The 16,463-nt window shown below is 53.2% G+C and overlaps 1 gene segment (V, D, J or C); it reads left to right on the top strand.

Moving 5' to 3' along the window:
- LOC102921979 (Ig alpha chain C region-like) overlaps positions 1 to 10,066 on the top strand; it is a 213,417-nt gene extending 203,351 nt beyond the window's left edge. Inside the window, 3 exon segments of the C gene segment in view lie at positions 8,568 to 8,864; positions 9,093 to 9,416; positions 9,620 to 10,066. Coding sequence covers positions 8,675 to 8,864; positions 9,093 to 9,416; positions 9,620 to 10,014 — 909 coding nt within the window.
- Positions 10,067 to 16,463: the final 6,397 nt, after the last annotated feature.

Below are 16,463 nucleotides of genomic sequence, written 5' to 3'. Positions count from 1 at the left end.
TCCAGGCCCTCGCTCCGTGGAAGCCATCCTGCCTCACTGTCTCCAGACATGACCCAGACTTTCCCTACAGCCCTCTGTCCCTGAAGAACGAAGAGAGACAGACAGGCATTCAGCATGAGGCCGCAAAACTGAAAAGAGCTACTTCAGACCTCTGGGCTAGGCAGAGTCCTGCTGTGGGAAAAAGGAGCCTCCCACGGGGCAGCAGCAGAGCCTAGCCCTGAGGCCTCAGCAACTCCAAGCCTCTGCCAGCAGTTGTACTTTGTCTCTGGGTTTCTTAGTAAAGTTCTTTCCCATAACTCCTGAGAGCACACTGAGAAGGTGTTTGAGGCGACCATTGGGGCGATGGGTACCAAGGACATGGACAAGGACCAAAGGGTGAAAAGCAGCCACCTCTGTGGGATCCTCTTCAAAACCCAGGGTTTCCAGACCAGCCTCCACCCAGTCCACCATTCCTGCCGACCTCCAGCCCAGACTCACTTCCCACTTCTTAAGCTGAAGTGAAGGGCAAAGCCTGATGGGCTAATGCTAGAATCAGAGCTGGGCCCCCAGGAACCTGGTGCAGGTCACTCTCCAGGACCACAATCTGTCCACCCACTAAGTGCAGGCAGACAGGCCAGTCCCTGACCCTGGATAGACTGAGAGAGGACACACAAGTGTGCAAGAGTCATCCAAACCTAGTATTATCATCCCTGGGACATGAATTCACGTTACATAAGACAGGGTTCTCTCATATGCAATGATGGTTCTGGAATCAATAAGAAAAAAGAAGTCTTCATAGGAAGGAAAAATCAGTAGCCAATGACTTTCAGAAAATGCTTAAATGATGAGAATATTTCTAGTAAGAAGGATGCCTAGGGTGGGTGTGGCCCTACTGGGCCCTAGATAAAGGCATGAGAACTATTAAGACCATTTTGAGGGTCAGTTGGCCAAACGCCCTTGTCATCATAAGTAGTGATGGTCTCACAAGGAGATCCACATTGGGGTTCCAAGATCAGCACCATGGGACTTTAGGAAAACTAAGACGGAGATAAGTCTGCCAGGACAAGACCACAGCCCCCAGGTATCTGAGCCCTCTTCTCTGCTGTAGAGCCAGGCTTCTACAAGCCTCAGGGCACCCGGGGAAGGCATGGGTGGCAAAGGCACAGAAGGCTACCCCTGCTGAGTGCAGGAGACCCAGGACTGGGAGGGTGACCAGCCAGACTGGAAAGAGGCACTGCTCAGGACTTGTCCCAAGCCCCAGCCCTGGCCAGCACACAATGACATTGTGCATTCACGCTGAGGAGCACACCGTCACTCACATTCAAATGTATGTCAGACACACAGTCACACAGATTGCACAGACCCCCCCCCAGATACATCCAGAGTCAGGTGCCAGACACACACACACACACACACACACACACACACACACACACACACACACACACACACACACCACTCTAAAACAGGCTCAGTCTCACATGCAGACACACACTGTCTTGGGAAGACAAGACCTGGCCCACACCCTCCTCGTGCCAGATTCTCCTAGCCCTACCCACTTCTAGGCTGAGGCCTAGGTGGTCCTCTTCCCCAACCAGCTCCTAGACTAACATTCCTGAAAATCATAGCTCAGTGTCTTCCAATGACCATCCCTCCAAGCCATGAGATCCCCACAGACACTGGACACAGGCAGCAAGGGCTCTTCTCAAGGAGTACAATGTGGTGATAGGAATTGTCACATAGGAGCAAATCCCACCTGGAATGACAGAGAGTCCACTGGGAACTAGACTCAGCCCAGACAGCCAGGCCAGTGACCCTGGCCTCTGCATACCATGAATGACCTCCTAGGACCAAGAGGCCACTTTCTTCTCTCTACTCCCTTATCAGTCCACCACAGAGGACTTGTGGGAGTCCCCAAAAGACACAATCACATCTTGGAACCCATAAGTGTGTCCTTTGGGGAATGGGTCTTCACCGTGTGACCAAGGTCACTATCTCAAGATGAGGTCATCAAGGATTCGCCTCGTGGACTTTAACCCAGTGACAAGAGTCCTAAATGATGGAAGCGGGGCCTGTGTCCTCCAAAATCAAAATGTGAAAACTGAAAGACGGCAGCCCAAACAGAAGCACTGTGTCCAACACTGACCAGGACCATGTGGGAGGCTCACAAGGGATGACCTGTCAAGAGCTGTCACCACAGTCCGTACATACAGCCACTCTAACCCCGCACAGAAAACATCTCTGTGGGACATCATCAGCTCAGCTGCTGGACCCACCTCATAGCCATGGATGAACAGCCGCAGCCTGAATTCCCTGTCCCCGTGTCCATACTTCTTGGCCTTGATGACACACTGTTGGCCTTGAGCAACTCCATGTTGGCATGATGTCCCTGGAGAATGTCTTGTGACGTGGGCTAGCAAACCCTAAGACCAAAAGGAGGTGACCGAGTCATGAGAGAGCCTCATGGCAGGACACATGACCTTAAATGACCCTCTGTAGACTGGGAAGCGGCTGTTACCAGACTGACCATTCCAGCCCATTGCTTCCAGCTTTGAACCAAGAGATGAACCTTTACTGACTAAGCCCCTTCGCCCGTGGTCTTCTGTAACAGCAGCAGAAATGACTAAGCCAGGCGGCCACAATGTCCCCCGTTGCTGACGGCTCCAAGGCATGCTGAGACTGAGGACAACCTCCCGGGCCTCTCTATACAGGTCTGTGTGTCCCCCCAGATCTCTGGAACTCAGGACCAAGCTTCCTCCCCTGTCCATCTGTCAAACTCCCTTGGCTGGCTTCACAGTCAAGGGGACTTCAATTCGCTCCACACTTTCCAAGCCCCTCCTCTGTGAAGTATCTATGCGAGACCCCAGAAAAGCTAACTTCCCCAACTCAGCACCCAGCGTTGACATGACCCCCTCACACCTTCTCATTGACAACCTTTCCCCTCCAGACAAGGCCGTTCCTGAGCAAAGACTGTCTGGGGCTTGTGTGAAGCTCCAGAGTCCTGTTATGATGTAAATAAGGCACAAGACAGAGACAGCTTACAAAGGGGGACATTGTGGGGAGAGGACCATAGAATGTGTAGAGGACTAAGTGAAGGGTGAGACCCGACCCTGACAATCTCTGAGGAGCCCTGGAGGGCAAAGGCCCATCCTGGGAGAGATGTGATAGGAAGTTGATTCAGGGTTGCAAGGGATACAAATGGAGGTAGCACTGAACTGTGACCTGAAGGCCTCCATGTTGACCCTCAGCCTGGGGCATCTACTTTCTCAAGGAACTAGCCATGGAGGCCGCCGCAGCTCGTGATGAGCCGTTTCAGACACTTCCCCACATCATGTCAACTCTGTGACAGCAAAGGTCTTCTCAGAAGCCTCATTGGCTTAGGGATCCCTCTGGAGTAGCCTTGCTCCTCTGGCTCCCTGACGCTCTTGGGCCTCTCCTCTACCCCTAATTGTCCTCTTTCCCTCTCCATCTCTGTCTCAGTATCTTTCCTTTTCCTGCATCTCAGGCCCCAACCTACCCCTATGGCCAGGCATGTGGAGTCCTGGCCCCACCAAGGCCCGTGTGGTCAGACACACCTGTCTCCACCACAGCCAGACCACAGGCCAGACATGACTCGGAGGCAAGAGGCCACAATGAGGAGGTGGAACAGGAAGTGGGTGAGGGACCCCATCTAGGGGCCAGACACACAGTCATGCAGCCCCCTCGGCTCCAGGCCTGGCCCATCCACAGGCAACCACACAAAGAGAAGAGCGGAGATGCTGAGGACACAGCTTCCAGCCAAGGCCTTGCCCAGTCCCAACCTCCCTCCCATGGGGCAGATGGCCTATAGCCATGAGGATGGACCTTCAGTGTGGGACCACCTGGCCAAAGGAGGCCTGGCTGTTCCCCCATGGAGGACACTCAACGACCTTGAGCAGGTGGGTCCCAGGATGGTCTGGACTCCTTTGCTCATTGGTGCACTGAGGAGTCTCAACCAGACCAGGCCTGAGAACACAGGGTAGAGACGCATTAGCAGGAAGGAAAAGGAGATTCGAAGAGCAAGCCAGGGGATACAGGGCGTGAACACAGGCACAAGGATGTGCCATGGGCTGAGACGCAGACCAGAGAAAACTTGACGAAACCCAGCTTCCTAGAAAGCAGCAGCGAGAGACTTACAGGCTGGACTGAGGCGAGGCTTAGGAGACAACAGCAAGGGGTGGGGTTGACTCAAGTGCCTGTGGCCAGGCTGGGCTGGGCTCACCTTAGCGGAGCTGAATCAGACTGATCTAGGCTGAGCTGGAACAAGGGAGGCCAAGTTGGGCTGACCGAGCTAGTCTATAATGGGCTAAACTGAGCTGGGCTAGTCTGAATCGGGCTGGTCCAACCTGGGCTGAGGTGGGCTGAGGTGGGCTGAACTGATTAAGATGGGGCAAAGCGGGCTGACTTGGGTGACTGGGCTAATCTGGAATGGGATGAGCTGAGCTACACTGGTCTGAACTGAACTGGACTGAGCTAGGCTGGGCTGGGCTGGGCAGAGATAGGCTAAGCTAAAATGGATGAGACCAGGCTGAACTGGGCTGAGCTAAACTAGCCTGGGTTGGGATGCACTAAGTTAGACTGGGCTGGGCTGGGCTGGGCTGGGCTGGGCTGGGCTACACCAGGATGAGCTTGGCTGGTGTGAGCTGCACTGGAATAGGCTTAAATGAGCTGGTCTGGATTAGACTAGGGTGGGATGAACTATGTTGGCCTGGCCTAAATTAGACTGGGCTAGGCTGAGCAAATCGGAGATGGGCTCTTCTTGCCTGAGATGGGAAACAGTTGGGCTGCCTAAGCTAGTCTAGAATGGACTGAGCTGGGCTAGGAATGGTCTGACTGGGTTGAGCCGGGCTAGGCTGGGCTGGGCTAGGCTGAGTTGAGTTGAGACTGGGCTGGTTGAACTGGTCTAAGCTGAACTGAGTTGACTGGAACTGGCCTAGGCTGGGATGGGCTTGCTGAAATGGACTGGGCTAAGCTGGGCTAGAGTGGGATTAGTTAAAAGAGGCTGAGCTAGGCTAGAGTGAGATGAGTTAAAATGAGCTGAGGCTACGCTAAGCAGAATGGGATGGGATGGGGTGGGGTGGGGTGGGGTGGGGTGGGACAGGATGGGGTAGGGTGGGGTGGGATGGAGTGGGGTGAGCTAGGCCGGCATGGGCTGGATGACTCAGCTAGTCTGAGATAGGCTGTCTGAGCTGGGCGAGGCTGAGCTAAGCTGTAATGAACTGGGATGATCTGGATTAGGCTGGAATGGACTGAGCTGAGCTGGACTGGGCTGGCATGAATTGTGCTAAACTGGAGTAAACTAGACTGGACTGGCCAAACTGGGCTGGGCTGGGCTGGGCTGGGGTGGCTGATCCGGGATGACTGAGCTAGGCTGATCTCAGCTGGCCTAGGCTGAGCTGAGCTGGGATGAGCTGAGCTGAGCTGGGACAAGCAAGACTGAAATGTGCTGAGCAGAGCTGGACGAAGCTAGACTGGGCTGAACTGGTCTACCTGGGCTATGCTGGGATGAGCCGAGTGGAGCTGGGCTGGCCTAGGATAAATGAGCTGGGCTGAGCCAGGCTAGACTGGGTGAGGTAGGCTGGAATGGGCTAGCTGAGCCAGACTAGGGTAGGCTGAGCTGGAATGAGCTAGGGTGAGCTGAGCTCGGCTGGGATAAACTTGGCTAGGCTGGAATGGATTGAGCTGACCAGGCTGAAGTCGGCTGGGCTGAGCTGAATGAGCTGTACTGGAATGGGCTAGCAGAGCTAGGCTAGGACAGCTGGTCAGGCTAGGCTGGGTGTAGCTGAACTAGTCTAGCTGGGCTGGGCTGACCTAGACAGGGTTGCATTGAGCTAGGTTAGACTGGGTTGGCTGAGCTGGGCTGAGCTGGGTTTGGTGAGCTGTCTGAGCTGGCCTAAGATGGGCTAAGTTTAAATGAACTAGGCCTGGATGGACTTGCTAAGCTGAGCTGGGCTGAGCTGAGCTGGGCTGGACTGAGCTGGGCTGAGCTGGGCTGGGCTGAGCTGGGCTGAGGTGGGCTGAGCTGGGCTGGGCTGAGCTGGGCTGGGCTGGGCTGGGCTGGGCTGGGCTGAGCTGGGCTGGGCTGAGCTGGGCTGAGCTGGGCTGAGCTGGGCTGGACTGAGCTGGGCTGAGCTGGGCTGAGCTGGACTGAGCTGGGGTGAGCTGGGCTGAGCAAGGCTGAGCTAGGCTGAGCTGGGGTGAGCTGGGCTGGGGTGAGCTGGGCTGGACTGAGCTGGGCTGAGCTGGGCTGGGCTGGGCTGAGCAAGGCTGAGCTGAACTGGGTTGAGCTGGGCTGAGCAAGGCTAAGCTAGGCTGAGCTAGGCTGAGCTGGGCTGAGCTGGGCTGGACTGAGCTGGGCTGGACTGAGCTGGGCTGAGCTGAACTGGGTTGAGCTGAACTGGGTTGAGCTGGGCTGAGCAAGGCTAAGCTAGGCTGAGCTAGGCTGAGCTGGGGTGAGTTGGGCTGGGCTGAGCTGGGCTGAGCTGAACTGGGTTGAGCTGGCCTGGGCTGGGCTGGGCTGGGCTGGGCTGGGCTGGGCTAAGCTGAGCAAGGCTGAGCTAGGATGAGCTGGGCTGAGCTGACCTGGGCTGGACTGAGTTGGGCTGAACTGGGCCTGCCTGAGCTGGGCTGGGCTCAGCTGGGTTGAAGTGGGTTGAACTGGGCCTGGCTGAGCTGGGCTGGGCTGAGCTAGTCTCGGATGAATTGAATGATTTTGTTGGGCTAGACTAAACTGAGCTGAGTTAGGATAACATGGGATGGGATAGGCTGAGCTGAGCTGGGCTGAGCTGGGCTGAGTTGGTCTTGTTGGGTTGAGCTGACTAAACTGGGTTTATTTGGGTTCAGTTGGCTTTGCTGGGTTGAGCTGGTTTAGATCTAGCTGTGCTGGACAGAATGGACAGGTGGGATCAGGCTAAACTCCACTTGCCTGGTTAAGATGAGCTAATATAAGTTAAGCTGGCTGAGCTGGGCTGGGTTGGGTTGAGCTGCACTGAGCTGAGCTGAGCTGGGTTAGGTTGGGTTGGGCTGGGTTAGGTTGGGTTGGGCTGGGTTAGGTTGGGTTGAGCTGGGTTAGGTTGGGTTGGGCTGGGTTAGGTTGGGTTGAGCTGGGTTAGCTTGGGTTGGGCTGGGTTAGGTTGGGTTGAGCTGGGTTAGGTTGGGTTGGGCTGGGTTAGGTTGGGTTGAGCTGGGTTAGGTTGGGTTGGGCTGGGTTAGGTTGGGTTGAGCTGGGTTAGGTTGGGTTGGGCTGGGTTAGGTTGGGTTGAGCTGAGTTAGGTTGAGTTGAGCTGGGTCAGGTTGGGTTGAGCTGAGTTAGGTTGAGTTGAGCTGAGCTGGGCTGGGTTAGGTTGAGCTGAGCTTGGGCTGGGTTGAGCTGTGTTGAGCTGAGCTGGGCTGGGTTAGGTTGGGTTGGGCTGGGTTAGGTTGGGTTGAGCTAGGTTAGGTTGGGTTGAGCTGGGTTAGGTTGGGTTGAGCTGGGTTAGGTTGGGTTGAGCTGGGTTAGGTTGGGTTGAGCTGGGTTAGGTTGGGTTGAGCTAGGTTGGGTTGAGCTGAGCTGGGCTGGGTTAGGTTGGGTTGGGCTGGGTTAGGTTGGGTTGAGCTGGGTTAGGTTGGGTTGAGCTGAACTGGGCTGGGCTGGGCTGGATTGGGTTGAGCTGAGCTGGGCTGGGCTGGATTGGGTTGAGGCTGAGCTAGGCTTGGTTATAAGCTGGGCTGAGATAAATTAGCCTGGCTGGACTTACTCATAACTCTAGTCTGAGCTTTGCTGGGTTGTTAAGCTCAGGGCTGAGGTTATTGGAAAACTTTGGACTAAATGTAGACCAACCTTGTTTCATGAGTCCAGTTTGTTGCCTCTTTGTTTTATATGAATGGGGGGCCATGCAACCCAGTATCCATTTCACATGTCCTCTTCTCCTTCCCCCATTGCCTGATGGAAATTCAAATGTACCTGTAGATAGCGTCTACACAGCCCAGGCAGTGCTCAGACTTAGGCATCTGGTCTTGAGGGTCTGTCTACTGCTTGTTAGGCGGATGGGTAGGATTGGTGGGTGACAGGTCTGAAGCCTGACGAGGCAAGTGTAAGTGAAAACACAAACCAATGGCCTTCTCCTCCCCAGTGAATCTTCAGGCCAGCTCTTCCCTGACCTCTCCTACCCTGTGTGGCTGAGCTGCACTTCCAAGTTATCCATCCCTGCACAGGTCCACCAGTTATGATCCTCCTGACCCTGGGATTGAGAGCATGGCTGTGACCACTGCCCAAACAGGAATGAGGCTCAGAAATCTGGAGCACCAGGTTGCTTAGTAGTAGCACAGGCATATTCATAAAGACACTTATAGTATGTATGAAGTCCTGCTCAAAGCATTTGGCCAGGTTCTTGCAAAAGACTGCCTGAGGTCACGTTCAAAATCTCTGCAGCCAGATCAGCTCCAACTGCAGGCATATGGCACAGTGGCTATGCTGATACAGGGCTAGGTTCTCCAATGTAAAGAAGAGAAAGATGTGGTCCTTTCCCCCAGAAACTGTCTCAAGATGGGCAGTGTGAAGACTACTATCTCACTCACATTCTATGTTCCAGAGCCCCAGAGAAGTCCCACCATCTACCCACTGAGCCTCCCACGATCTGTGTCAACGGACCCAGTGATAGTCGGCTGCCTGATTCAGAATTACTTCCCATCTGGACCTATGAATGTGAACTGGAGCAAGAATGGGCAGACCATAAACTTCCCATCTGCCCGGACCTCTGAGGGCAGGTACACCATGAGCAGCCAGTTGACCCTGCCAGCTGAAGAGTGTCCAGATACAGGATCTGTGACATGCTCTGTGGAACATGCCTCTAGCCCTGCCAAAAATGTGGAAGTGCCCTGCATAATAGGTGAGGGAGTCATCTGGGGGTGGGATAAGTCCTACCCTAACCTGGTATCTAGACCCATATCCCCCAGTCAGGGAACTTTGGAAGCCTCCAGAGCAGCCTTTGTGGCCAGTCCATTCAGGGAGCATTGATGGGACAGAAGGAACTGAGGCCCAAGGACGTCAGAGAGGGAAGGAGAAAGGAGGAATGAGCTGATTTACTAAGACTTCTCAATTATATGTCCATATCCAGAACCACCTCCTCCTCCTCCCCCCTGCCAACCCCGCCTGACCCTGCAACGGCCAGCTCTTGAGGACCTGCTCCTGGGTTCAGATGCCAGCCTCACATGTACACTGAGTGGCCTGAGAAAGCCCGAGGGAGCCACTTTCACTTGGAAGCCCACCACTGGGAAGGACGCAGTGACAAAGGAACCTGTAATGGACTCCTGCGGCTGCTATAGTGTGTCTAGCGTCCTGCCTGGCTGTGCCGAGCGCTGGAACAAGGGGGAGACCTTCACATGCACAGTTACCCACCCTGAGTCTGAGACCCAAACTGCCACAATTACCAAAGTCACAAGTAAGTCCAGATGCACTCTGGGACATCGTATGACATTCCACGCTTACATGCCTGCCTCCTCCCTCTAACACGTACGCTCAACTGTTCTCACCCTTATGTCACAGAGGGAAACTGAGGCTATCTGAGGGACTGCCCAGAAGGAAAGGACAATGGGGGGATCTTAGATCTCCTTGTCTGAGCCATCTCTTCTCTCTACCTTCCAGAGAACACCTTCCCACCCCAGGTCCACCTGCTGCCGCCGCCGTCGGAGGAGCTGGCCCTGAATGAGCTGGTGTCCCTGACATGCCTGGTGCGAGGATTCAACCCTGAAGATGTGCTGGTGCGTTGGCTGCATGGAAACCAGGAGCTGCCTCGTAATAACTACCTAGTGTGGGAATCCCAGAAGGAGCCAGGCGAGGGTGCCACCACCTACGCGATGACAAGTGTGCTGCGCGTGTCAGCAGAAGCCTGGAAACAGGGTGACAATTACTCCTGCATGGTTGGCCATGAGGCTTTGCCCCTGGGCTTCACCCAGAAGACCATCGACCGTCTCTCGGGTAAACCCACCCAAGTCAACGTGTCTGTGATCATGTCAGAGGGAGATGGCGTCTGCTACTGAGCCACCCTGCCTGCCCCGATTCCTTAAATAAACTCTGTGCTCATCCAAAGTATCCCTGCACCTCCATCCAGTGCCTGTCCATCATATCATCCTTAGGGTTTATAGAACACGGGGTTGGGGGGGGGGGCATCAGGGCCCAGGGAGGGAAGAATACCCACCACCTGAGCCTCTGAGGCCTCAGAGACTTTGAAGGCCCTTCATGCCTAGAGGATAGGTGTATGCGTGTGCAGTCAAGATAGGAAAAGCTCAGGGGAGAGTCCCAAGGGCAGTGGTTTGCTACAGAAATACTCTGAATGGCGGGCGGTATAGTTGTTTGTGTATTGGATTGCAGTTTCTGGCTCTAGCAAGAAAAGGGTAGGAGGGGCAAGAGAGTAGCAAGATCAAGGCTGGTACCACCCGGCGGTCACAGTAGGGATGGTGAGGGAATGCATTCAAGGGGCACTTTGAGGATGAAGATGCCACCCACCCTCAGTGGAACAGCCCTGAATGGGGACATGCACAGCCATGCAGGGTGATCACTGACTCACATGAGAAAGAAATACGATATGGGCACAGACGGCTCCCAGCAGCACTCTGCTCTGCATACATGCACATGGGCATACTTGTGCGCACACACTTACATTTGCACACTCACACAGACCTGAACCCTGCAGAAGGAGGACGTTCACAACCCACACTCAGCCTCTGGAAGGCAAGAGGACTCTCTCCCAGTCCCCATTAGAATCCCCAGGCCCAACCCTGAGAACTACACATAACTCATGGACAAGGCCAGAGGCCCCTCCCAGGTGGCCCCTGCACCCAGCCTGCCTTTTCTAACTTAAATCCCCCTTCCCACCCTGAGCCCAAGTATAGCAAACCACAAACATGCTAGGGGGCAAATCTGGGAAGGAGGCGGGAGCACACCCTAGAGACCTCTCCTACATGGATGCCGGCCTACTACATGGGCACCCCCAGAACACAAAGTTCTACAACCAGGTATACTTGGCACCAGGATGCCCACAAGAGGGCAGTGGGGCCCCTGCTCCTGTCTCACAGGCCTTCAGAACCTCTCCAGGGAGCAGGTTTCTAACAACTTCCCTCTGCTCTCGGAGCTACAGTGGAGTAAAGGCCCATACACACCCTGAACACTCTCCCCCTTGAAAGCCCAGTTCCCTGAGAACAGCAAGAGCAGAAGACCAACTTTGGAAACCTGACCCAGAAAAATACTGCAGCCACTCATGAAGTCCAAGGCCTGGCCCATAACAGGGAATTCTAGTAAGAAGGAGCCAGCAGGTGAAGGGCTGAACCCACAAAGGGAGAGCAGGCAAAGAGACACAAACATCACAATGAACAGATGGTCAGCAGAGAGGATGGGTGGGTGGGTAAGTAGGTGGGTGGGTGGATGGATGTACAGATGAATGGGTGGAATGATGGATGGATTGGTGGATGGGTGGAGTGACAGAAAGATGAGTGGTTGTCTATATCAGCAGATGACAAACAGTTCCCACTCCCACTTAACATGGGGGTTCTATGCACTGGGACCCTGAGGTCCTGACAGCAGGGTTGTCTGAGCTGGAGGCCTTTACCTATCTATTAACAATCCCCCCCCCCCCCCGCAAGTCACAATTCTTAATAATGCAACAGAGTCCTCTAGTCACTTTGGTATGCCAACCTCAGGCCCAGAAATTATGTTGGTGGGTATTTTTTTGAGGGTGGTTGATTTTGTCCAGCTCCAGTACCCAGGGCAACTTCAGCCTAAGAACTGGGGCTTAGTGAGGGATTGCTAAGTATCTAGATAGAGCTAAGACCTAAGTGGCCTTGAGCTCAAACTCTTCTTGGGGCCACAAAGACAGCAATGACTCTCTTGCCATGCCAGTTCTCTAATTAAAGTTCCTTGAGAGAGATGGGTCTTGGGGACATCTCAAGAACTTCAAGGATTCCAGACCTTTACCTGGGACCCTGCTTCCTTATCCTCTCTGAGCAGATCTCTGCCTAGAGGTAAAGAACTCCCACCACACAGTCCCCAAAGCACAAGGCATAGAAAGGGAAGCCTTAGGCCTGGGCACCCATCCCCACGGGTTTGGGTCTATGAAGTCATCTGTGTCTTACAGAACGTCAAGAGCCACTTCCCTATGTGCTACTGGACCAGTCACAGGACATCCTGGAGGAAGAAGCACCAGACGCCAGTCTATGGCCCACCACGGTGACCTTCCTCACCCTTTTCCTACTGAGCCTGTTCTACAGCACAGCACTCACCATAACAACCGTGCGAGGCCCATTCGGCAGCAAAGATGTCCCCCAGTACTGATCAGAATCCAGCCACAGGTAGCAGCCATGAAGATGGTGGGTTGTGGGGGGGGGCGTGGAGGGTGCATTCGGGCTACACCTGTCACCTCCACATGTGGCCTTGCAACCCTTCACAGACATTAAGGAAATGGGAGTAAAGGATGACAGCACTCCCTGGATTTAACCCAGTCTTCCACAAGTCAGAGCTGGGATGGAGGCAAAAATGAAGACATAGCCCAGCTCCAGGATGACATAGGCCAACTCCAGATGACATAGGCCAACTCCAGATGACATAGGCCAACTCCAGGATGACATAGCCCAACTCCAGGATGACATAGCCCAACTCCAGGATGACACAGGCCAACTCCAGGATGACATAGCACAACTCCAGGATGACATAGGCCAACTCCAGGATGACACAGGCCAACTCCAGGATGACATAGTCCAACTCCAGATGACATAACACAACTCCAGGATGACATAGCCCAACTCCAGGATGACATAGCTCAACTCCAGATGACATAGCACAACTCCAGGATGACATAGCACAACTCCAGATGACATAGCACAACTCCAAGATCTCCTCTGGTTGATCACTCTTGTCTTTGCAGGGATGAAGCATAGAGAAGATCCTCTACATTTCAGAGCTAAGACCTATGTGACTGCTGCCCACCTACCCCCAACTCACCTACTTTCCTGAGCAATAAATTGATACAAAAAGCACAATTTCTTACTCTCAGAAACAAACATTAACAAAGATGGGAGAGGGTCAAGGAAAGTATGGTGATACCAGACTAGAGTATGCTTACATCATAGAATGTGGGGAGTTGGGCAGGGTAGATAAGGGTGCCCATGGTCTAGTGTCTGTGACATAACTTGGACATATGTGTGGCTGAAGCCAAATGCTTCACAGTGGCTTCATCAAGGGGTGGTATTTGTAGTCTTTTCAGACCTGATACTAGGTCATTAAGCTTCATCTCTGGGCATGATTTCTAAACACTCGGCTATGGTACTTTAGACTAAGAGTGAACACTGAACACCAAACCATGGTCCTGGTTATGAACCCTGATCACTGAGCCTTAATTTTGGTAACTGAATCCTGTTCCTGATCAATGACCTCCAGCCATGATCACGAGGCCCTGATCTTGACCACTGATTTCTTGTACTGATCCCTCATTCTAATCAGTGGTCCACAGCCCTGATCACTGACTCTTGGTTCTAATCACTGAGCCCTGGTCCTGATCCCTGATCCAGATTAACTAGTCAAGTCCAGATCACTGAATCCTGCTCCTAATCACTAGGTTTTGTCCTCATTACAGAGCCCTAGTCTTGGCCACTGATCACTAGTCTTGATTATTAATAACTAATCTGATCGCTAGTCCCTATTCCTAATCAATGGCTCATGGTACTGGTCACTGAGTCCTATGCTGATCACTGATCCCTGATGCTAATCAATAAGGCCTTGTTCCTAAACAGTGATCATGAGTTCTTGTGGTGATGTATTATGTAGCATAATAAAGCTTGCCTGAGAATCAGAGAACAGAGCCAGCCAAGAGATTAGACTCGGGGATTAGATAGTGGTGGCACACACCTTTGATCCCAGCACTTAAGAGCTCATGCCTTTGATTGGAAAGAAAACACCCTTTAACCCCAGAAAGTAATATGGCAGGGTGAAGAAAGGTAAATAAGGTGTGAGGAGACAGAAACTAAAGGCTCTTTTTGGCTAAAGACTTTCAACTGAGGAAAGATTTTCTGGCTGAGGAGTCCTAGAGGTATAAGGTAGCTTGTTCCTTTGTCTTCTGGTCTTTCAGCATTTACCCCAATATCTGGCACAAGGACTTTTAAATCAAAAGACCTTTTAAGATTCAAACAGCAGGTTCTTATCACCAGATCCAGTCCTGATCATTGGGTCTTAGTCCTGGTAACTGGTCCTCATCACTGATCTCTGGACCTCATTACTCAGCCCTGGTCCTCATCACTGAACCCTGGTCCTTACCACTGAGCCCTGATCCTCAGCATTCAGTCCTGCTCCTCATCACTCTGCCTTGGTCATCATCACTGAGTCCTGGTACTCATCACTGAGTCCTGGTCCTCATACCTGAGTCCTGGTCCTTATCACTGAGCCCTGGTCCTCATGACTGAGCCCTGGTTCTGATCACTAATTCGTACTCTTCATCACAAAGCCTTGGTCCTTGTCACTGAACTCTGGCCCTGGGCCATGTGTTTTAGTTCAGATCCATCTGACCCAGGTTTTGAGAACTAGGTCCTAGTTGTGGTCACTGGGTTCTGGTGGTGGTCATTTGACCCTGGACACCATCACTGAGTTCTATTAGAGGACACTGGGCTGTGGCCCTCATCACTGAGTCCTGATCCTGACCATTGAGCCCTGGTCTTACCTACTGAATTCAAGTTTTGACCACTAAATCCTGGACTTTGTCACGTATCCCCGGTCCTCATCACTGAGCTCTGGTTCAGAGAAGTGTGCCAGCTCTGATCACTGAGTTTCTAGTCCTGGACCTAGGTTTGGTTATGAAACCTGGATCTTGATGATGGTAACTGGAACTTGGTCTTGGTCATTTGGCATTGGGGCTTGGTAAATATCACTGAGTTCTAGTCCTGGACACTGGGGCAAGGTTCTAATAACTAGGTCCTAGTAGTGATCAATGGGCCCTGACTTAGGCAGTGGGCACTGGTACACAACACTGACTTCTGAGCCTGGAGAGTAGCCCAACATTCTGCCTACCAACATTTGTCCTACAGCTTGTTCCTCATCTCACACTTTTGTCTGAGGCCCAAGGCTACAGTGGTGTTTTACAAGAAGTCCCTTTTCTGCTAAGTCCCATCCTCATTAGGAAGATCTCTGCAGGATCAGAGGAAAGATTTCAGAGCCCCTCACCACTGTCCATACACTGGGCTGCATTTGAGACAGTGAGTCCTTTGCTCATCTGTCTTTCCCAGGCTCAGAGGACAAGGATGGGAGCAAAGCAAGCCCAGGCCCGATGAGCTGGACACAAAGGTCTGGGGTCTCAAGGTCTGGGGTCTCGAGATCTGGGGTCAGCACTGGGCAGGAGGTTTACAGTACAGGTGTGGGGCAGGGCAGGGGTGGTCATGTTTGTAAGTCTTGTTTTTCTTTCTTCTGAACTCTGTTGTCTATCACCTGCTGAAACACTCAAAATAGCTCTGAGAGCTGAGGGAGGCTGAGTCATCTTGAGCCCAGCTCAGCCCAGGTGCCCCAAACCAGAGCTACTGTTCTGAGAATCACACTCCACACTAGTCCTGGCCAGGTGGCCCTGAGGCCTGGGGCCTGGATGAGGGGTTGGAGCCAGGGGAGCCTTGTCAGGGACTGAGGAGGCCCCAGCCCCCATCACTCAAGGCCAGCCAGGGACATCTACAGTCAGGCCTCAGTGAAGCCATGTTCTATCAGGATGAGAACAAGATCAATTAAGATCAAACATGGTCTGCCCAGGGTCACACACACAGTCAAGCAGAGTCAGCCAAGGTCAACCAAGACCAGCCTGAGGTCATCCAGCATCACTTGAGGCCACACAGGCTGATCTGTCAGAAAACTAGAATTGTCAGGCAAGCAGGGCCCAGGAGATGCAGAATGAAGAGTGCGCATCCCTGCCAGGCAGACATGTCCCTCACTGTGGGTACCCTCCCTGAATGTGTTCCAGACTGCAGTTGGTTCTAGACTGTGGGGATATTTCTCAGGACTCCTGATAAGAATGAGGAGGGCTGCCAAAGATGGCAGGAAATTGTCTGCAGGACTGGATTTCAAACTCTGCTGGAGCTCTGCCAGAGCCCAGTGGAGACTCTTTGTAGGGTTGAGCTGTAGGATCCGAGCTGAACTGAGCCTCAGGGTTGAGCACAGGAGCAATCTGAAGGACCCCGGAGGCCATGCAGGGTGGAGTCCAGACAGACTAATGCGTGGACAGTCAGAGGTAACACAATGAACCGTGTCATCAGTGGGGACGAAGTCAAGGGAAGCCTCTGGGACACTCCAGGCTTCTCTGCCTCTGGATCTCTTGATGTATACACTAGGTGATCAGGAGACAGGTTGGTGGGGCCATTGCCATCACCATGTTACATGTCCTCCTCTTCACGGGGTTCAGGTGAGGGGTGCTGCACCTTTCCTTTGAGGGTGTGCATGGTAAGTTCTCAGGCCAGGCTTTCCTGACATGATT

This window comes from Peromyscus maniculatus, chromosome 14, assembly GCF_049852395.1.
Source record: "Peromyscus maniculatus bairdii isolate BWxNUB_F1_BW_parent chromosome 14, HU_Pman_BW_mat_3.1, whole genome shotgun sequence".
In the NCBI taxonomy this organism is placed as follows: domain Eukaryota; kingdom Metazoa; phylum Chordata; class Mammalia; order Rodentia; family Cricetidae; genus Peromyscus; species Peromyscus maniculatus.
The sequence above is the reverse complement of the archived record's forward strand: the minus strand, read 5'-3'. Positions and strand labels throughout refer to the sequence as shown.